Source organism: Eleutherodactylus coqui, unplaced genomic scaffold (assembly GCF_035609145.1).
Source record: "Eleutherodactylus coqui strain aEleCoq1 unplaced genomic scaffold, aEleCoq1.hap1 HAP1_SCAFFOLD_69, whole genome shotgun sequence".
Classification (NCBI taxonomy): domain Eukaryota; kingdom Metazoa; phylum Chordata; class Amphibia; order Anura; family Eleutherodactylidae; genus Eleutherodactylus; species Eleutherodactylus coqui.
The window spans coordinates 497,527-512,334 of NW_027102161.1; the positions used below are offsets into that span (position 1 = coordinate 497,527).

General features: G+C 46.5%; 1 protein-coding gene across 1 annotated transcript in view; it reads right to left on the reverse strand.

The window, feature by feature from the left end:
• Positions 1-9,658: 9,658 nt before the first annotated feature.
• Positions 9,659-14,808, reverse strand: part of LOC136598675 (lysophosphatidylcholine acyltransferase 2-like) — a 91,189-nt gene continuing 86,039 nt past the window's right edge. Inside the window, exon 6 of the mRNA XM_066588758.1 lies at positions 9,659-10,883. Within this exon, the coding sequence (XP_066444855.1) occupies positions 10,681-10,883 (203 nt within the window). The 3' untranslated portion in view covers positions 9,659-10,680. The remainder of the gene's footprint in view (positions 10,884-14,808) is intronic.

Here is a 14,808-nt window from a genome sequence, read left to right on the forward strand (position 1 = left end):
CGTAGTCGTCAGAATGCATCTAACGCGAGGGTCACGAGAAAGGCATCCTAACATGAAGTCAGCCATGTGTGCCAGGGTACCTGTACGCAACACATGGCTGTCCTCACTAGGAAGATCACTTTCAGGATCCTCCTCCTCCTCCACAGGCCATACACGCTGAACGGATGACAGGCAAGCAGCATCGGTACCCTCTGCAGTGGGCCCAGCTGTCTCTTCTCCCTCCTGCTCCTCCCCCTCCTCCTCCTCCTCAACCTGCTGAGATATAGACATGAGGGTGCTCTGACTATCCAGCGACATACTGTCTTCCCCTGCCTCCGTTTCCGAGCGCAAAGCGTCTGCCTTTATGCTTTGCAGGGAACTTCTCAAGAGGCATAGCAGAGGAATGGTGACGCTAATGATTGCAGCATCGCCGCTCACCATCTGGGTAGATTCCTCAAAGTTTCCAAGGACCTGGCAGATGTCTGAAAACCAGGCCCACTCCTCTGTAAAGAATTGAGGAGGCTGACTCCCACTGCGCCGCCCATGTTGGAGTTGGTATTCCACTATAGCTCTACGCTGCTCATACAGCCTGGCCAACATGTAGAGCGTAGAGTTCCACCATGTGGGCACGTCGCAAAGCAGTCGGTGCACTGGCAGATTTAACCGATGTTGCAGGGTCCGCAGGGTGGCAGCGTCCATGTTGGACTTGTGGAAATGTGGGCTGACCCGGTGCACCTTGCCAAGGAGGTCTGACAAGTGTGGGTAGCTTTTCAGAAACCGCTGAACCACCAAATTAAATACGTGGGCCAGGCATGGCACGTGCGTGAGGCTGCCGAGCTGCAGAGCCGCCACTAGATTACGGCCGTTGTCACACACGACCATGCCCGGTTGGAGGCTCAGCGGCGAAAGCTCTGTCAGACCGTGCAACAGTTCGTGGGCCATGTGCCTCTTCTCTCCTAAGCTGAGTAGTTTCAGCACGGCCTGCTGACGCTTGCCCACCGCTGTGCTGCCATGCCGCATGACACAGACTGTTGGCGACGTGCTGCTGCTGACACATCTGGATTGCGAGGCAGAGGTTGCGTAGGAGGAGGAGGAAGGGGAGGAGGAAGGTTTAGTGGAGGAGGCATACACCGCCGCAGATACCAGCACCGAGCTGGGGCCCGCAATTCTGGGGGTGGGTAGGACGTGAGTGGTCCCAGGCTCTGACTTGGTCCCAGCCTCCACTATATTCACCCAATGTGCCGTCAGCGAGATATAGTGGCCCTGCCCGCCAGTGCTTGTCCACGTGTCCGTTGTTAAGTGGACCTTGCCAGTAACCGCGTTGGTGAGGGCGCGTACAATGTTGCGGGAGATGTGGTTGTGCAGGGCTGGGATGGCACACCGGGAAAAATAGTGGCGACTGGGAATCGAGTAGCGCGGGGCCGCCGCCACCATCATGTTTTTGAAAGCCTCCGTTTCCACAAGCCTGTACGGGAGCATCTCCAGGCTGATCAATTTGGCTATGTGGACATTTAAAGCTTGAGCGTGCGGGTGCGTGGCGGCGTATTTGCGCTTTCGCTCCAATGATTCTCTTAGTCACAGCTGGACGCTGCGCTGAGAGACATTGCTGGATGGGGCCGAGGACAGCGGAGGTGAGGGTGTTGGTCCAGGCCAGGAGACACTCGTGCCTGTGTCCTGAGAGGTGGTTGGATCTCAGTGGCAGGTTGGGGCACAGGGGGAGAGGCAGTGGTGCAGGCCAGAGGCAGTGAACGGCCTTCGTCCCACCTTGTGGGGTGCTTGGCCATCATATGCCTGCGCATGCTGATGGTGGTGAATCCCTGGCTGATCTTGGCGCGACAAAGCTTGCACACCAGTGTTCGTCTGTCGTCCGCGTTCTCAGTGAAAAACTGCCACACCTTTGAGCACCTTGGTCTCTGCACGGTGGCTTGGCGCGAGGGGGTCCTTTGGGAAACAGCTGGGGGATTATTCGCTCTGGCCCTGCCTCTACCCCTGGCCACCCCACTGCTTCTTCCAACCTGTCCTGCGGCTGCAATTGCCTCCCCCTCTGAAGACCTCTCCTCAGTTGGCTTATCACACCAGGTGGGGTCAGTCACCTCATCGTCCAGCGGCTCTTCCTCCGAATCCTCTGTGTGCTCCTCCCTCGGACTTACTGCCCTTACTACTGCCTCACTGATAGACAACTGTGTCTCATCCCCATCGTCCTCCTCACCCACTGAAAGCTCTTGAGACAGTTGCTGGAAGTCCCCAGCCTCATCCCCCGGACCCCAAGAACTTTCCAAAGGTTGGGCATCGGTCACGACAAACTCCTCAGGTGGGAGAGGAATCATTGTTCCCCAATCTGGGCAGGGGCCCGAGAACAGTTCCTGGGAGTCTGCCTGCTTCTCAGAATGTGTCATTTTCATGGAGTGAGGAGGCTGGGAGGAAGGAGGAGCAGCAGCGAGAGGATTCAGAGTTGCAGCAGTGGACGGCGTAGAAGACTGGGTGGTCGATTGATTGCTGGATGCACTTTCTGCCATCCACGACAGGACCCACTCACACTGCTCGTTTTTTAATAAAGGTGTACGACGTGGACCCAAAAATTGTGATATGAAGCTGGGGACCCCAGAAACTTTCCTCTCACCTGGACCAGGAACTGGGCCTATGCCCACACTCTCACGTGGAACTCCGCATCCTCGACCGCGTCCACGTCCTCTACCCCTACCCCTCAGCATGGTGCATTAAGAATCGAGCAGACACTGAGCGGTGTAAACATTTTTGTGAATTATTGCCGCGCAGTTGGTGGCTGCCAGCGGTTATATAATGCAAAATTTTAGCCAGAGATAAATTATCAGGAAGGATGCAAGCAGGACTAGCTGTGCAATATGCAATTGTGATGCACCTGAAGTCCCACAGGCCACGCAGTCAAATGCACTGGGTCACCGGTAGCCGTAAAAAGGATTTCTTTATTTATTATATATTTTTTCTATGCAATGCAGGCTATGCAGTGTGTATTGGACTTTCACTCTATGTGTGTCTGACACCGTACACTGTGAAGGCAGCTGAGGGCTAACACAGAGCACTGTAAAAAATTTGTGGTTTCTTGGCGTGCACTTGGAGGCAGACAGCGCTTACGTTACGCTAACTGCACCCAGAAAAATATTTAAATGAAGGCTGCACGCAGGCCTTGCTGTGCAATACTGAGGTACTACAACCCCAAGCAACCACGGAGTTAAATGCACACGGTCACAGGTAGCCCTAAGAAGGACCATTGGGGTTTTGTAGACAGGATTCTACACTACCACTGTCCCTGCCTGACCAATACTGCCCCTATACTACGTAGTGCAGACTGCAGCCTGAGAACGCTATAGCCTGCACGGCCGATACACAAAAAAAAAAGGGCAAAACTGCTCACAGCAGCCACAACAGTAATGCACTAGGTGAGCTGTGGCCCTAAGAAGGACCGTTGTGGTTCTTGTAGACACTAACACTCTCCCTATAGCAGTGGCTCTGCTAAACTCCCTCCCCCTTCCATCCCTTGCCAGCTGTTGGCAAAGGGAGGGGGCGGGATGGGAGATTAGCACATTAGATCCTGCCCCCTCCCTTTGCCAACAGCCATCAAGGGGCAAAAAGGGGGAGGAATTTTAGCGGAGCTAAACTCTCTTCCCCACCTGGCGGTATTCTGGGTGCAGCATATACTCACCACACCTAGGCAGTCTGAACGGGCGCATAAACAGGAGATGCAGCCGTGACGTGGTCACAGCTGCCTCCCTTCCATGCGATTTTTGGCTACGCTGCAGTCGTGAGCGAACATCGCAGTGCCCGTGTGGAGGAACCCTAAGAGAGGCAGAAGAGTGAGACTTCAGGGGAAAAAAGAGAGTGAAAATCGGACTATGAGCAGTGGAAAACAATCTTTTAATTTTTTAACCATTCTTTAGTTGATGTACCTGTGTGCTTTGGGTCATTGTCTTGTTGCATGTTCCCACTTCTCTTCAGATTGAGGTCATGGACTATGGATCTTAAAGTTACTTTACATGGGATGACTGTCAGGTGCATGAGTGCCAAACAATCATCCCAAGACTTATCGCTCCTGCTTTCTTACAGGACTGATAGTCATTCAGTGAATAGAGGCAGAACATTGATCACCCTGACTGTCAAAAAGTTTTTTCTAATATCTAATCTGTGTTTTATCCCATTGCTTCTAGTCTTTCCTTGTGCAAATAGGAATAGGTCTGATCCCTCTGCACTGTGACAGCCCTTCAGATATTTGTAGACATCCTTTGCTATGCATGTCATTGTCTCCACTGTTCTCTAGTATGCTAGACTAGCTGGGTTCAGTATTTTAAAAATTAGCAATAGAGATAAGCGAGCACCAAAATGCTCGGGTGCTCATTACTCAAGCTGAGCTTTTTGTAATGCCCGAGAGCTCGTTTCGAGTAACGAATCCCATTAAAGTCAATGGAAGACTCGAGCATTTTTCAAGGTGACTCATGCTCTGCATTGTTTTCAATGGAGCCGCGGGCACCTTAAATGTTTTTCATGAAAGGGCTTTACATATAAGCCCTTCCCTGAAAAACAATAATTTTAGTGTAATAAAAAAAATAAATAAACTTACCTCTCCGCCGCTGCCGTGTCCCCCGCGGAGATGAAGAACACATCTGCCACATGCAGCAGATGTTTCCTTCATCCCCGCTAGTAAAAAGAATTCCCTGCTGCTACATATGCCACAACTGTGACTGATGCAGCAGAGGAATTCTTCAATTCCCTACTGCAGCTGTCACACATGACAGCTGCGGTAGAGGATCCTGCTGCTCCCTGTCATTGGATTTCAGAAAAGGGCTTTAAACATAAGCCCTTCCCTGAAAAACAATAATTTTAGTGTAAAAAAAAAAAATTACCTGTTCGCCGCTTATGAAGCCCTTTCCTGAAAAGTCATTGACGGGGATGCCCTGGCTCAGCGGCGACTTCTGCCGCTGTCCCCAGCTGTATAGTTCTCAGCTAGTAGCATGCGGAGATTTAAAATCCCTGCCTGCTGGTATCTCTGGTAGCCAATCATAATCAGAGCTACCAGCAGGCGGGGATTTTAAATCACCGGCTGCTGATAGCTCAGAACTACAGAGCCGGGGACAGCGCCAGAAGTCGCGGCTGAGCCCCAGCAGCTGAAGGGAGGTGAGTATTGATTTTTTTTTTATACACTTTTTTAAATGGCTTTTCAGGGAAAGGCTTATGAAGACCTTCCCTGAAAAGCCATTGACGAGATGTCGGCAGCAGGATTGTCTATCGCAGTGACAGCTGCAGTTGAGAATTGAATAATTCCTCTGCTGCATCTGCCACAGATGTGGCAGATGTAGCAGCAGGGAATTCTTTTAACTAGTGGGGATGAAGGAAACATCTGCTGCATGCGGCAGATGTGTTTTTCATGCCCACGGGGGTCACAGCAGTGGTGCAGAGGTAAGTTTGTTTTTTTTTGCACTAAAATGTTTCTTTTTCAGGGAAGAGCTTATATGTAAAACCCTTCCCTGAAAAAGAATGCAGAGGGCCGGCAGAGCATTGTTTTCAATGGAGCCACCGGCAGCAGCCGCGGCTCCATTGGCAACAAGCACGCAGCTGTGTTTATGCATGTTTTTGCTCGTACCTAGGTGTGCCCGTATGTACGCACCTAAGTGCGCACAAAAACACGCTCGTGTGAACCCACCCTAGGGGGGCGTTCACACGAGCGTGTTTTTGTGCGCACATTTTGCATGCACAAAAACACACTTCTATTTGGAACAATGCATTCCCTATGGTGTTTGCACATGTCCGTACTTTGCACATGTCCGTACTTTGAATGCACGCATTGTCTTCAATGGAGCCGCGGCTGCTGCCGGCAGCTCCATTGAAAACAATGACCTACCGATTCCCTGCATTCTTTTTCAGGGAAGAGCTTTACATATAAGCTCTTCCCTGAAAAAGAAAAATTTTAGTGTAAAAATAAAAAAAATGCAGCCATTCTCTTCAATGGAGCCGGTGCTGCTCCCGGTGGTTCCATTGGAGACAACGGTCTGCTGGCACCACTGAACTGTTTTTCAGGGATGAGCTTTCCATATAAGCTCTTCCCTGAAAAAGAAAAATTTTAGTGTAAAAAAAAAATATTAGTTACCTGTCCGCCGCTGCTGTGTCCCTTGCACGGATGAAGAATACATCTGCCACATGCGACAGATGTTTTCTTCATCCCCACTAGTTAAAAGAATTCCCTGCTGCTACATCTGCCACATCTGTGGCAGATGCAGCAGAGGAATTCTTCAATTCTCTACCGCAGCTGTCACACATGTCCGCTGCGGTAGAGGATTCTGCTGCCAGCAATTGATTTCAGGGAAGGGCTTTAAATATAAGCCCTTTCCTGAAAATCAAGTGAAAGTGGTTTAAAAAACAAAAAAATAGATACTCACCTTGCCTCTCCTCCTGTCCCCTGCACTGTGGTGCTGATCTATCAGCAGTCGGGGATTTTAAATCGCCGCCTGCTGAAAGAGCTGAATATGCTTGGCTGATGTGCTCAGCCAATCACAGGCAGCTCTCCCTGAATGCACCCTGGGTCCTACAGAATGGCGGCCTAGAGAACCAAGTCGCCCTAACAGCTAAGACAATGTAAGGAGTAGACATGCCGCGTCACACTGGGCTCTCCCGCACCAGTCCACTGATTTGAAACCTGCCTTGAAAGTAAAGAAGAGGCAGGTTACGAAGGTCAGTCAGGGCTGGCATATGGTGAGTGATGGTGCAGGCTTCAGTGAGATTCACTGTAGTACAGGGCTGGGAATTCTATAGTGCCCTGAAATCTATGTAGCTAAAACCCTCCTGAGCTGTTTTGGAGCATCCATTGCTGTCTTCTGCAAACATTCTAGAAAAAAAATAACACACTTTGTACACTTTTTCTTCTGGGAAAGTATCAAATTTAGAAATGCTCGTGCCAAATCAATTAATTTCTAGCATAAGTATTTCTTACTTTGCAACCTTTTTTCACAGCTACCTACAACTTTAGCAATGTACAGTATACCCCTTTTGGGAGTCAGTGACAGACATGTTTAGGCATAAAATAAAAGTCTTTTCTCACACGCAGTTCCTGCACTCGAGAAACACGGCTGTGAGAACTAAGCCATTGAAATCAATGACTTCGTTTCGTTCCGTTTTGCATGTGTGATTTTCACACCACAACGCTGGACAAAATCACTGTCACCTGTTTAAGCCCTAACGCACCATGTTTTAAACTTTTCTTTTTCCTCATTACTGTACTTCAAGGCGGCTCTCAATTTTTGAATACCATTGGTGCGCAAGAGGTCAATGAAGCGATTAACCCTTGACAACCTCACTGAACAGCAAAGTCTGCAACAGTTTCCATGGGGCAAGATGAAAAATAGCTTTTGACTCATGGGGGTCTTTGCTTTAGTTTGGATCAGCACTATAGTATATTATGGTCGGTTTATGTCTCTTTTCAGTCTTACAAACTATATACTATATAACAGTAATATTACTTACTAGGTGTTTAGTTGATATCATAACTAGAGGATGCACATAGGGACAATAAAAAATTTTTTTTGAGCCAATTAAAAAACTGCCCCCTTGGTTTGTTTATTAAAGGGCTTATTCACATGGCCGTTGGCATTTTTATGTGCGCCTGCCTAACACAGCCAAATTTGAAATGCGGATTCCGCGATTGTCGCTTGCGTGGATTCCCGCAGCAAAACACAGGCATTGAAAGCCATGTGGTTCCGATTTTCTTTTCCCTCACACTCATGCATACGTATTGTGTATTCTGCAAGCAGAAGAAAAATCGCAGCATGCTCTCTGCACAGACAGCCTCTATTAAAGTCAATGGAGGTGTTCGACCCGCAGCCCATGCAATTAATCCACTAAGCGATTGCCCAAGAAATACAAACAACCCCCCCCCCCCCCCCCCCCCTGTACTACGCATGACCGCCTCCAAGCCTAGGAGGCCATATGCAGTACAGGTTAGTTCCGTACGCAGGGTCAATGGCCGGGCTCACAGCATGCAGAATCTGAATGGTTGTGTGAGCTGGGCCTTAGGTTTTCAGTTATAATTTGGTTTCTCTTCTCAGTCTTTGGAGCAGAGAAATGGAATTAAAACGGAAATGAACTGATCTGTTTTTTCAACTATTGATATTAATGGGGTTTTTAAAAACTGAAAGCAAAAAATAGCTGCTATTTGCGTCTGTTCCTTTTTTAAATGCAACAAATAGAGCAGCGTTATCTGCTCTGTTTAAAAAACAGAGCCCTAATGTAATGGAAGCAAACAAAAGCTTTCAGTTTTCTTTCCATTTTTAAAAGCCCTATTAAAATGGTGGAAAAAAATGAATCAGTTTCTGTTTTAATTCCGCTTCTATGCTCCAAAAAAAATGGAGTAGAGGAATGAAATTATAACTAAAGCCCTAAAGCAGATGTGAAATATATGAGGCTGGGGCGGCAGTTGTCAGTCAATTAGATCGCTGGTGTAGATAGATATTGCATGTAAATATTCTCCATTTGAAAGAACTGTGATTGTTTTTTATATTGATGGCTGCTATGGGAGGCTTTGGACCATGGTATGAAGAAATGTATAGGTTCCAGATCCAGCGCTCTATTCGGATACTGTGAGCTGAAAACTTGGTATGGAATTTGTGAACTTTCGTTTGGACCATGGCACCATGAATAATAACTAGAGATGAGCGAGCATACTCGGCCACGCCCCTTTTTCGCCCGAGCACCGCGATTTTCGAGTACTTACGTACTCGGGCGAAAAGATTCGGGGGGCGCCGTGGGTGACTGGGGGGTTGCAGCGGGGAGTGAGGGGGAGAGGAAGGGCACCCCCCTGTTCCCCGCTACTAACCCCCGCGCCGCCATGCCTCCCCCCGCTCCCCGGCGCCCCCCGAATCTTTTCACCCGAGTACGGAAGTACTCGAAAATCGCGGTGCTCGATCGAGTAATTACTCGAAACGAGTATACTCGCTCATCTCTAATAATAACGTTAAAGGAGAATCATACTTTTACACAGTAAATTTACAAAATATGCAGAAATATTCACTTTACTTACATCTTTTAATCACTTTTTATTTTAAAAAAACATGATGTATTTCACTAGGGTCAACCTCACAGTACAATGAGAAATATTTGGTAGGGTTCAGACATAAGGTTATGTTGTGCTAAAAGGCTATGTCCACCTTGGCAAACAATGTTTTTCTACAGCTCCTATGTAGACCTATGCTTCCCCTTTGTAACAAACAACAAATACAACCTACGTTGTCTGATGTTTCTGTTGATGCCATACATCCTTATATATGTCCGCTAAATCTTGGTAAAGTACATTCAGTAGATAATCATGACAAAAGGGACAGAAAAAATGTATGACAACTGGATCAGACTACACAGAGCATATCTGTAGTCTGTTACCATAGAGACACATAGAACTATATAGGAGCTGCAGAAACAAAATGGTAGGAAATGTTTAAATGAGTTTTCCAGGGAGAATACTACTGCTGACCTGTCCTTTTAATAGGTCATCAATAGTTGATCTGCTGGGGTCTGCCGCTTGGGACCCCGACCGTTCAGCTGAGCGGGCGCATGCTGTCAGCGTCGCAAATACACAGAGGTCAGAGTGGAAGTCTCCGCACCAACCTCAGTCTAGTGGCCGGCGCTCGTAACTGCAGGCATGGCTCTCATTGAAATCAATGTGAGCTGTGACTGCAGTTACAAGTGCCAGCCACTACACAGAGGTCGGCTCAGAGACTTCCGCTCCGATCTCTGTATTTGCAGCATGTGCCCACTTAGCAGATCGGTCGGGGCCCCAAGCTACGGACCCCAGCTGATCAACTATTGATGACCGATCATCACCGATCATCAGTAGTATTCTTCCTGGAAGACCCCTTTAAATTTATGCAAAGTTCCTTTGCTTTTAGTTTCAGGTGTATTAGAACACTTAAAAAAAGAATTTAGACTGAGGCCAGCCCCAGGAACTATGGCTTGTTGTATATTTTCAATTAAAGCCGTTAAAATGCAGAGCCATCCATATAATACTTGAATAATCTGGAACAACTCCAGTAGAGAAAACCATATGCCTAGAAAGAGTAAAAAGGGCGTAACGAAAGGGGTACTCGTAATGAGACAGCCAATTAAGGTCTTGCTCACCTAGCCCTGTTTTGGTGTGTTTTGCTGGTGACTTCTTATTTTGCCCCTCCCTTCCTCAAAAAGAAAAATCGGCTCCTAAATGTATGCTCACTTGAGGTAGATCTGTTGCAGAACATTTTCTGCAGTAAAAATGTATTCCGCAGGTGAATTTGGTTTCTAAAAGCCCCATGCACATACTGCAGGAACAATCAAACCAAATTACATGGATTTTTGTGCAGAGATTTTCTACTATAGCTTTGCCTTAGCTTATTTCTCCTTACATAGGGAGTCTGATTGAGACTGAATGACAGTGCTCAGAGGTGGGGCGACTCCATACTAAGGACCTACCTGCCCTTCATGCACTACCATACAGGCCCCATGCATTGGGCTCTGCATAAAACTTATGGTTTTAATTGTGGACATGGTTCCCTAAATTTCAAAAAAGGAGAAACTAAATATAAACCAGCGAACTATGATAATCATCTTCAATGAGTAATGTATCACACAGGCAAAAAGTGGGGAAAAGCCCCCTGCGTCCTAACACAGATATAAAGCACAACTTTATTTAAAAATCCTTATTCTTTTTAGTCTCATTCAGTCTACTTTTTTGTCTGATGAACTAGTAGCTTCCTCTATGCTGCTGTTGGTGCCCTGGTTTCCGGCTATGAAGGGTTCTAAATTCTTGTCTTCCTCTTCCTCTTGCTGCAGTACATGCAAGTAATATTTCTGGTGGTCAAGGTAGGTTGTAAACAATTTTGAATATTCTGGATGACTCAGGAAAAAGTTTTTAAACTCCTCTACAAGAAATAGAAATAGAATTAAAATAAGCCATGAAGAATTTTGGTGCACAACCATAAACATATTATTGCAGCATCTCATGTACATGAGGCAGACAAACATGGTATTCCATAGAAGACAGAGCTAAAAAATACACTGATTTTTACCCGTGGCTACTGCTTTTCAGCATACCTGTACTACCTTTATTTTTTATAATAAAGTTACATATTTTGCCTACTGTACTTCTAGTATTTCTAGATTTGTAGGTTGGTGCATATATAGTTAATGAAGTTGTCCAGTTGTAAACTATTGTTGGCCTATCCTTACGATAGGCCATCAATAGTAGATTAATGGGTGTCTGCCGCCCAGGATCCTTGTCCATCAGCTGTTTGCCAAGCCAGTGCACTAATGCAATAAGCAGAATTCTGCAGCAATCAGACAGCTCCTTTCCCACTGTAGTGGTGAGGCTTGGTATTGCAGCCAAGGTTCCCATTAAAGTAATTAGAAACATTTTCTGTAATACCAAGCTGGTCCACTACAGTGAAACTGAAGCTATCTGCTTATTTTAGAAATCAGCTCAGTACTTGAACAAAGCAGCCCCGCAAAGAGTGATTGGTGGAATACAATGCAGCGGAACCCCACCAATCTGCTATTGGATAAAGATAGGCCATCAATAGTTTCCAGTTGGACAACACCATTAATCTGACATTAATTTATGACAGCAGTAAATTTAAAAGACTTGGTTTGGTTGAAGGCATACAGTGTATAAGGGGGTTGTCTGGTTTAGAAAACTGGCTGATAGTTCAACCCCTTAGTGTTAAAGCCCGTTTGTGCCTTAATGATCAGGCCAAATGTTGGAAATCTGACGTGTCACTTTAACATAGAAAAACTCCGAAAAGCTTTTGCATATCCAAGTAATTCTGACATTGTTTTTTAGCAACATATTGTACTTCATTTAGGTAAAAACAGACCAATAGAATTTGTGTATATTTATTAAAAGCACCACAATTGGGAAGATTTTGAGAAAATTGTCAGTTTAACATTTTCAAATGCAATATGTCAAATATGTGCAAACATACTGTACACTTTTTTGCTAAGATATATATTTTCATCTGTTTACTTTATTCTGGAAGCACATTGGAAAAACCTTTGTTTTTTTTAACCATTTAGGAGACATACAAAATTTAACATTAACATTTTGAGAATCATTTTGTTTTCCTACACCAAGCCAAGATTGCAAAGGCTCATAGGTGTCCGAATGACAGATACCCTCACACTTGACCCCATATATTCACCGAAGGGTGTTTTGAGTATTTTGACCCCACAGTTTCTTTTCAGGAGTCAATGCAATTTAGAGGAGAAAAAAACAACAATTTTATATTTTTGAAAATATGTCATTTTAAAGACAGTTTTTTTTTCTATAGTGCACATGAAAATGAGGATTTGTACCCCAAAATGGATACCCCTGTTTGTCCTGTGTTCGAAAACATACCCATTGTGGCCCTAATCTTATATATGTATGCACAATGGGGCCCAAAACGAAAGAAACAGCTGGTGGCTTTCAGAACAGAAATTTTGCTTGAAAGTGTTTAAGGCCCCATTGCCCATTTGTAGAGCCCTAGAGTGGCCAAAATGATGGAGAAACCCCACAAATTACCCCATTTTGAAAACCGACGCACATGTGCAGAAGACTGTGTCAGGTCCTGGAAGGACTCTCAGCTCTTCCTATGGATCCAATCCGTGTGGGGACATGAAACTTTAACCTTCTCCAACTTTTCTTTTACTTTTATGCGATCGCCATTATTGCATAATCACAATCGTGTGACCCATCACAACTACAGGCTATCAGCAACCTCTGGCAACCTTTAGCAGGGAGCTGTCACCCACACAGACCTCGGGGCCTTAATATCCAGGGCAAGCATGTTTTTACAGCCCTGGGGATTAAAGCCCGGAAACCCAGGATGTAAAAACACATATGAGTGGTCACTAAGGGGTTAATGGGGGCCTGTTAGCTCTCCTGACTTGTCCATTTTAGTTAATACTTTTAGGCCTCCTTCCCACGAGCGTGACGGGGTCCGCCGCGTAATATTACGCAGTGAAGCCCGTCACGGCGCCCCCCAGAGCCCCTATACTTACCTGCGGGAGATAGCGTGAAATCGCTTCCCCGCCCACCACCGCCGCGTCACCGCCCGTCACCGCCCACCGCCGCCGCGTCACCGAGCGTGTCACGTGACGCGGCCGGCCGTGTCACGTGACGCGGCCGGCCGCGTCATAAGGCGTCATATGACGCGCGGCGGTGGGCGGGAAAGCGTTTTTTCACGCTATCTCCCGCTGGTTACAGCGGGAGATAGCGTGAACGGACGGCTTCCATTGACTGCAATGGAAGCTGTCAGTGCGTACAGCCCGTCCTCACCCGCAGAAAATAGAGCATGCTGCGGGTGAGGACGGGAGAAATCGCGGTGCGTAATTCCGCGCTGGAATTACGCATCGTGAGCATTGTGCTATTAGGTTCAATAGAACCTAATAGCTGCGGGCAACGCAGCGGATTTTCGCCGCGAATTACGCGGCGGAAATCCGTTCGTGGGAAGGAGGCATTATTCTTCATGAAACATCTTAGAACATAGTTTCTTATAACATTGTGTTGTGCTGTTCCTCTGTTATTCCTCTTGTGAAACGGGTGTGTCTCTACACCAGGGTTCCCCAACTCCAGTCCTCAGGGACCGCTAACAGGTCATATTTTCAGGATTTCCTCAGTGATGCACAGGTGATGTAATTATTGTTGGTGCCTCAGACATTGGCACAGGTGTTCTTTCTATAGGATATCCTGAAAACATGACCTGTTTGTGGTCCCTGAGGACTGGAGTTGGGGACCATTGCTCTACACAACCTGACTCTGTCAAGCACTGATTGGATAGTGTGAGAATGTCTAGGGACACGACCCCCAACTAGTAACACCAAGTGGTCAAGCTATTCATACCATAGAAGTGGAAGGAACAATAAAGGAATAGTACAACAAAGAGCTATAAGTAAAGCTGCTCCAAGGTCGCGACAATAATGGGGAATACAATTATTTACCAAAACGGGTATGTCGGGCCTCTTGACAGGTCCTCTTTAAAGCCAGACAAATGGGGCAATCTTGCAATATATGGGCATCCATTTGAATACTTCCCATGTCTACCACACCTCCAAAATAAGGGATTTTAAAGCTCTCACCATTTAACACTCCAAATAAAATGTTTTTCATAGATACATTTGAAGGTCTATAAAAGTAAAGAACTGGCATACTAAGTAGAGAGGGACATGAAATTACAAGACACTGAACTCCTCCATTAGTAAGTATATAATAATCACATGTGTTAGGCTGGGTTATATCCCCTGGGGAGAGAATTGTGTGGGGAATGGTTTTGCAGAGGGAGGCATTTGATTAATGAAAATATATGTATTGTCCTTGCCATATATTCCTCTTCTTTTATACACATTTGGAAAATGTGTATGATCTGTATGACCTCTAATGCTTTGTATGTAAGTGGGATGTGAAAAGGTAACGCAGACTGGATAGTCAAATGTCATTGGTGATAGAATTAGAGATGAGCGAGCATACTCGATAAGGCAAACTACTCGAGTGAGTAGGGCCTTATTCGAGTACCTGCCCGCTCGTCTCTAAAGATTTGGGTGCCGGCGGGGAGCTGCGGGGAAGAGCGGGGAGATCTCTCTCCCCCTCCCCCCCCCCCCCTCCCCCCTGCTCACCGCCGTAACTCACCTGTCACCCGCGCCGGCAGCCGAATCTTTAGAGAAGAGCGGGCAGGTACTCGCATAAGGCACTCGCTCGAGTAGTTTGCCTTATCGAGTATGCTCGCTCATCTCTAGATAGAATGCTTTTGTAGAAATGATGTTGTTGAATGGAGCATAGTTAGAGGAGTGATGTTAATGCTAAAAGTGAAGAAA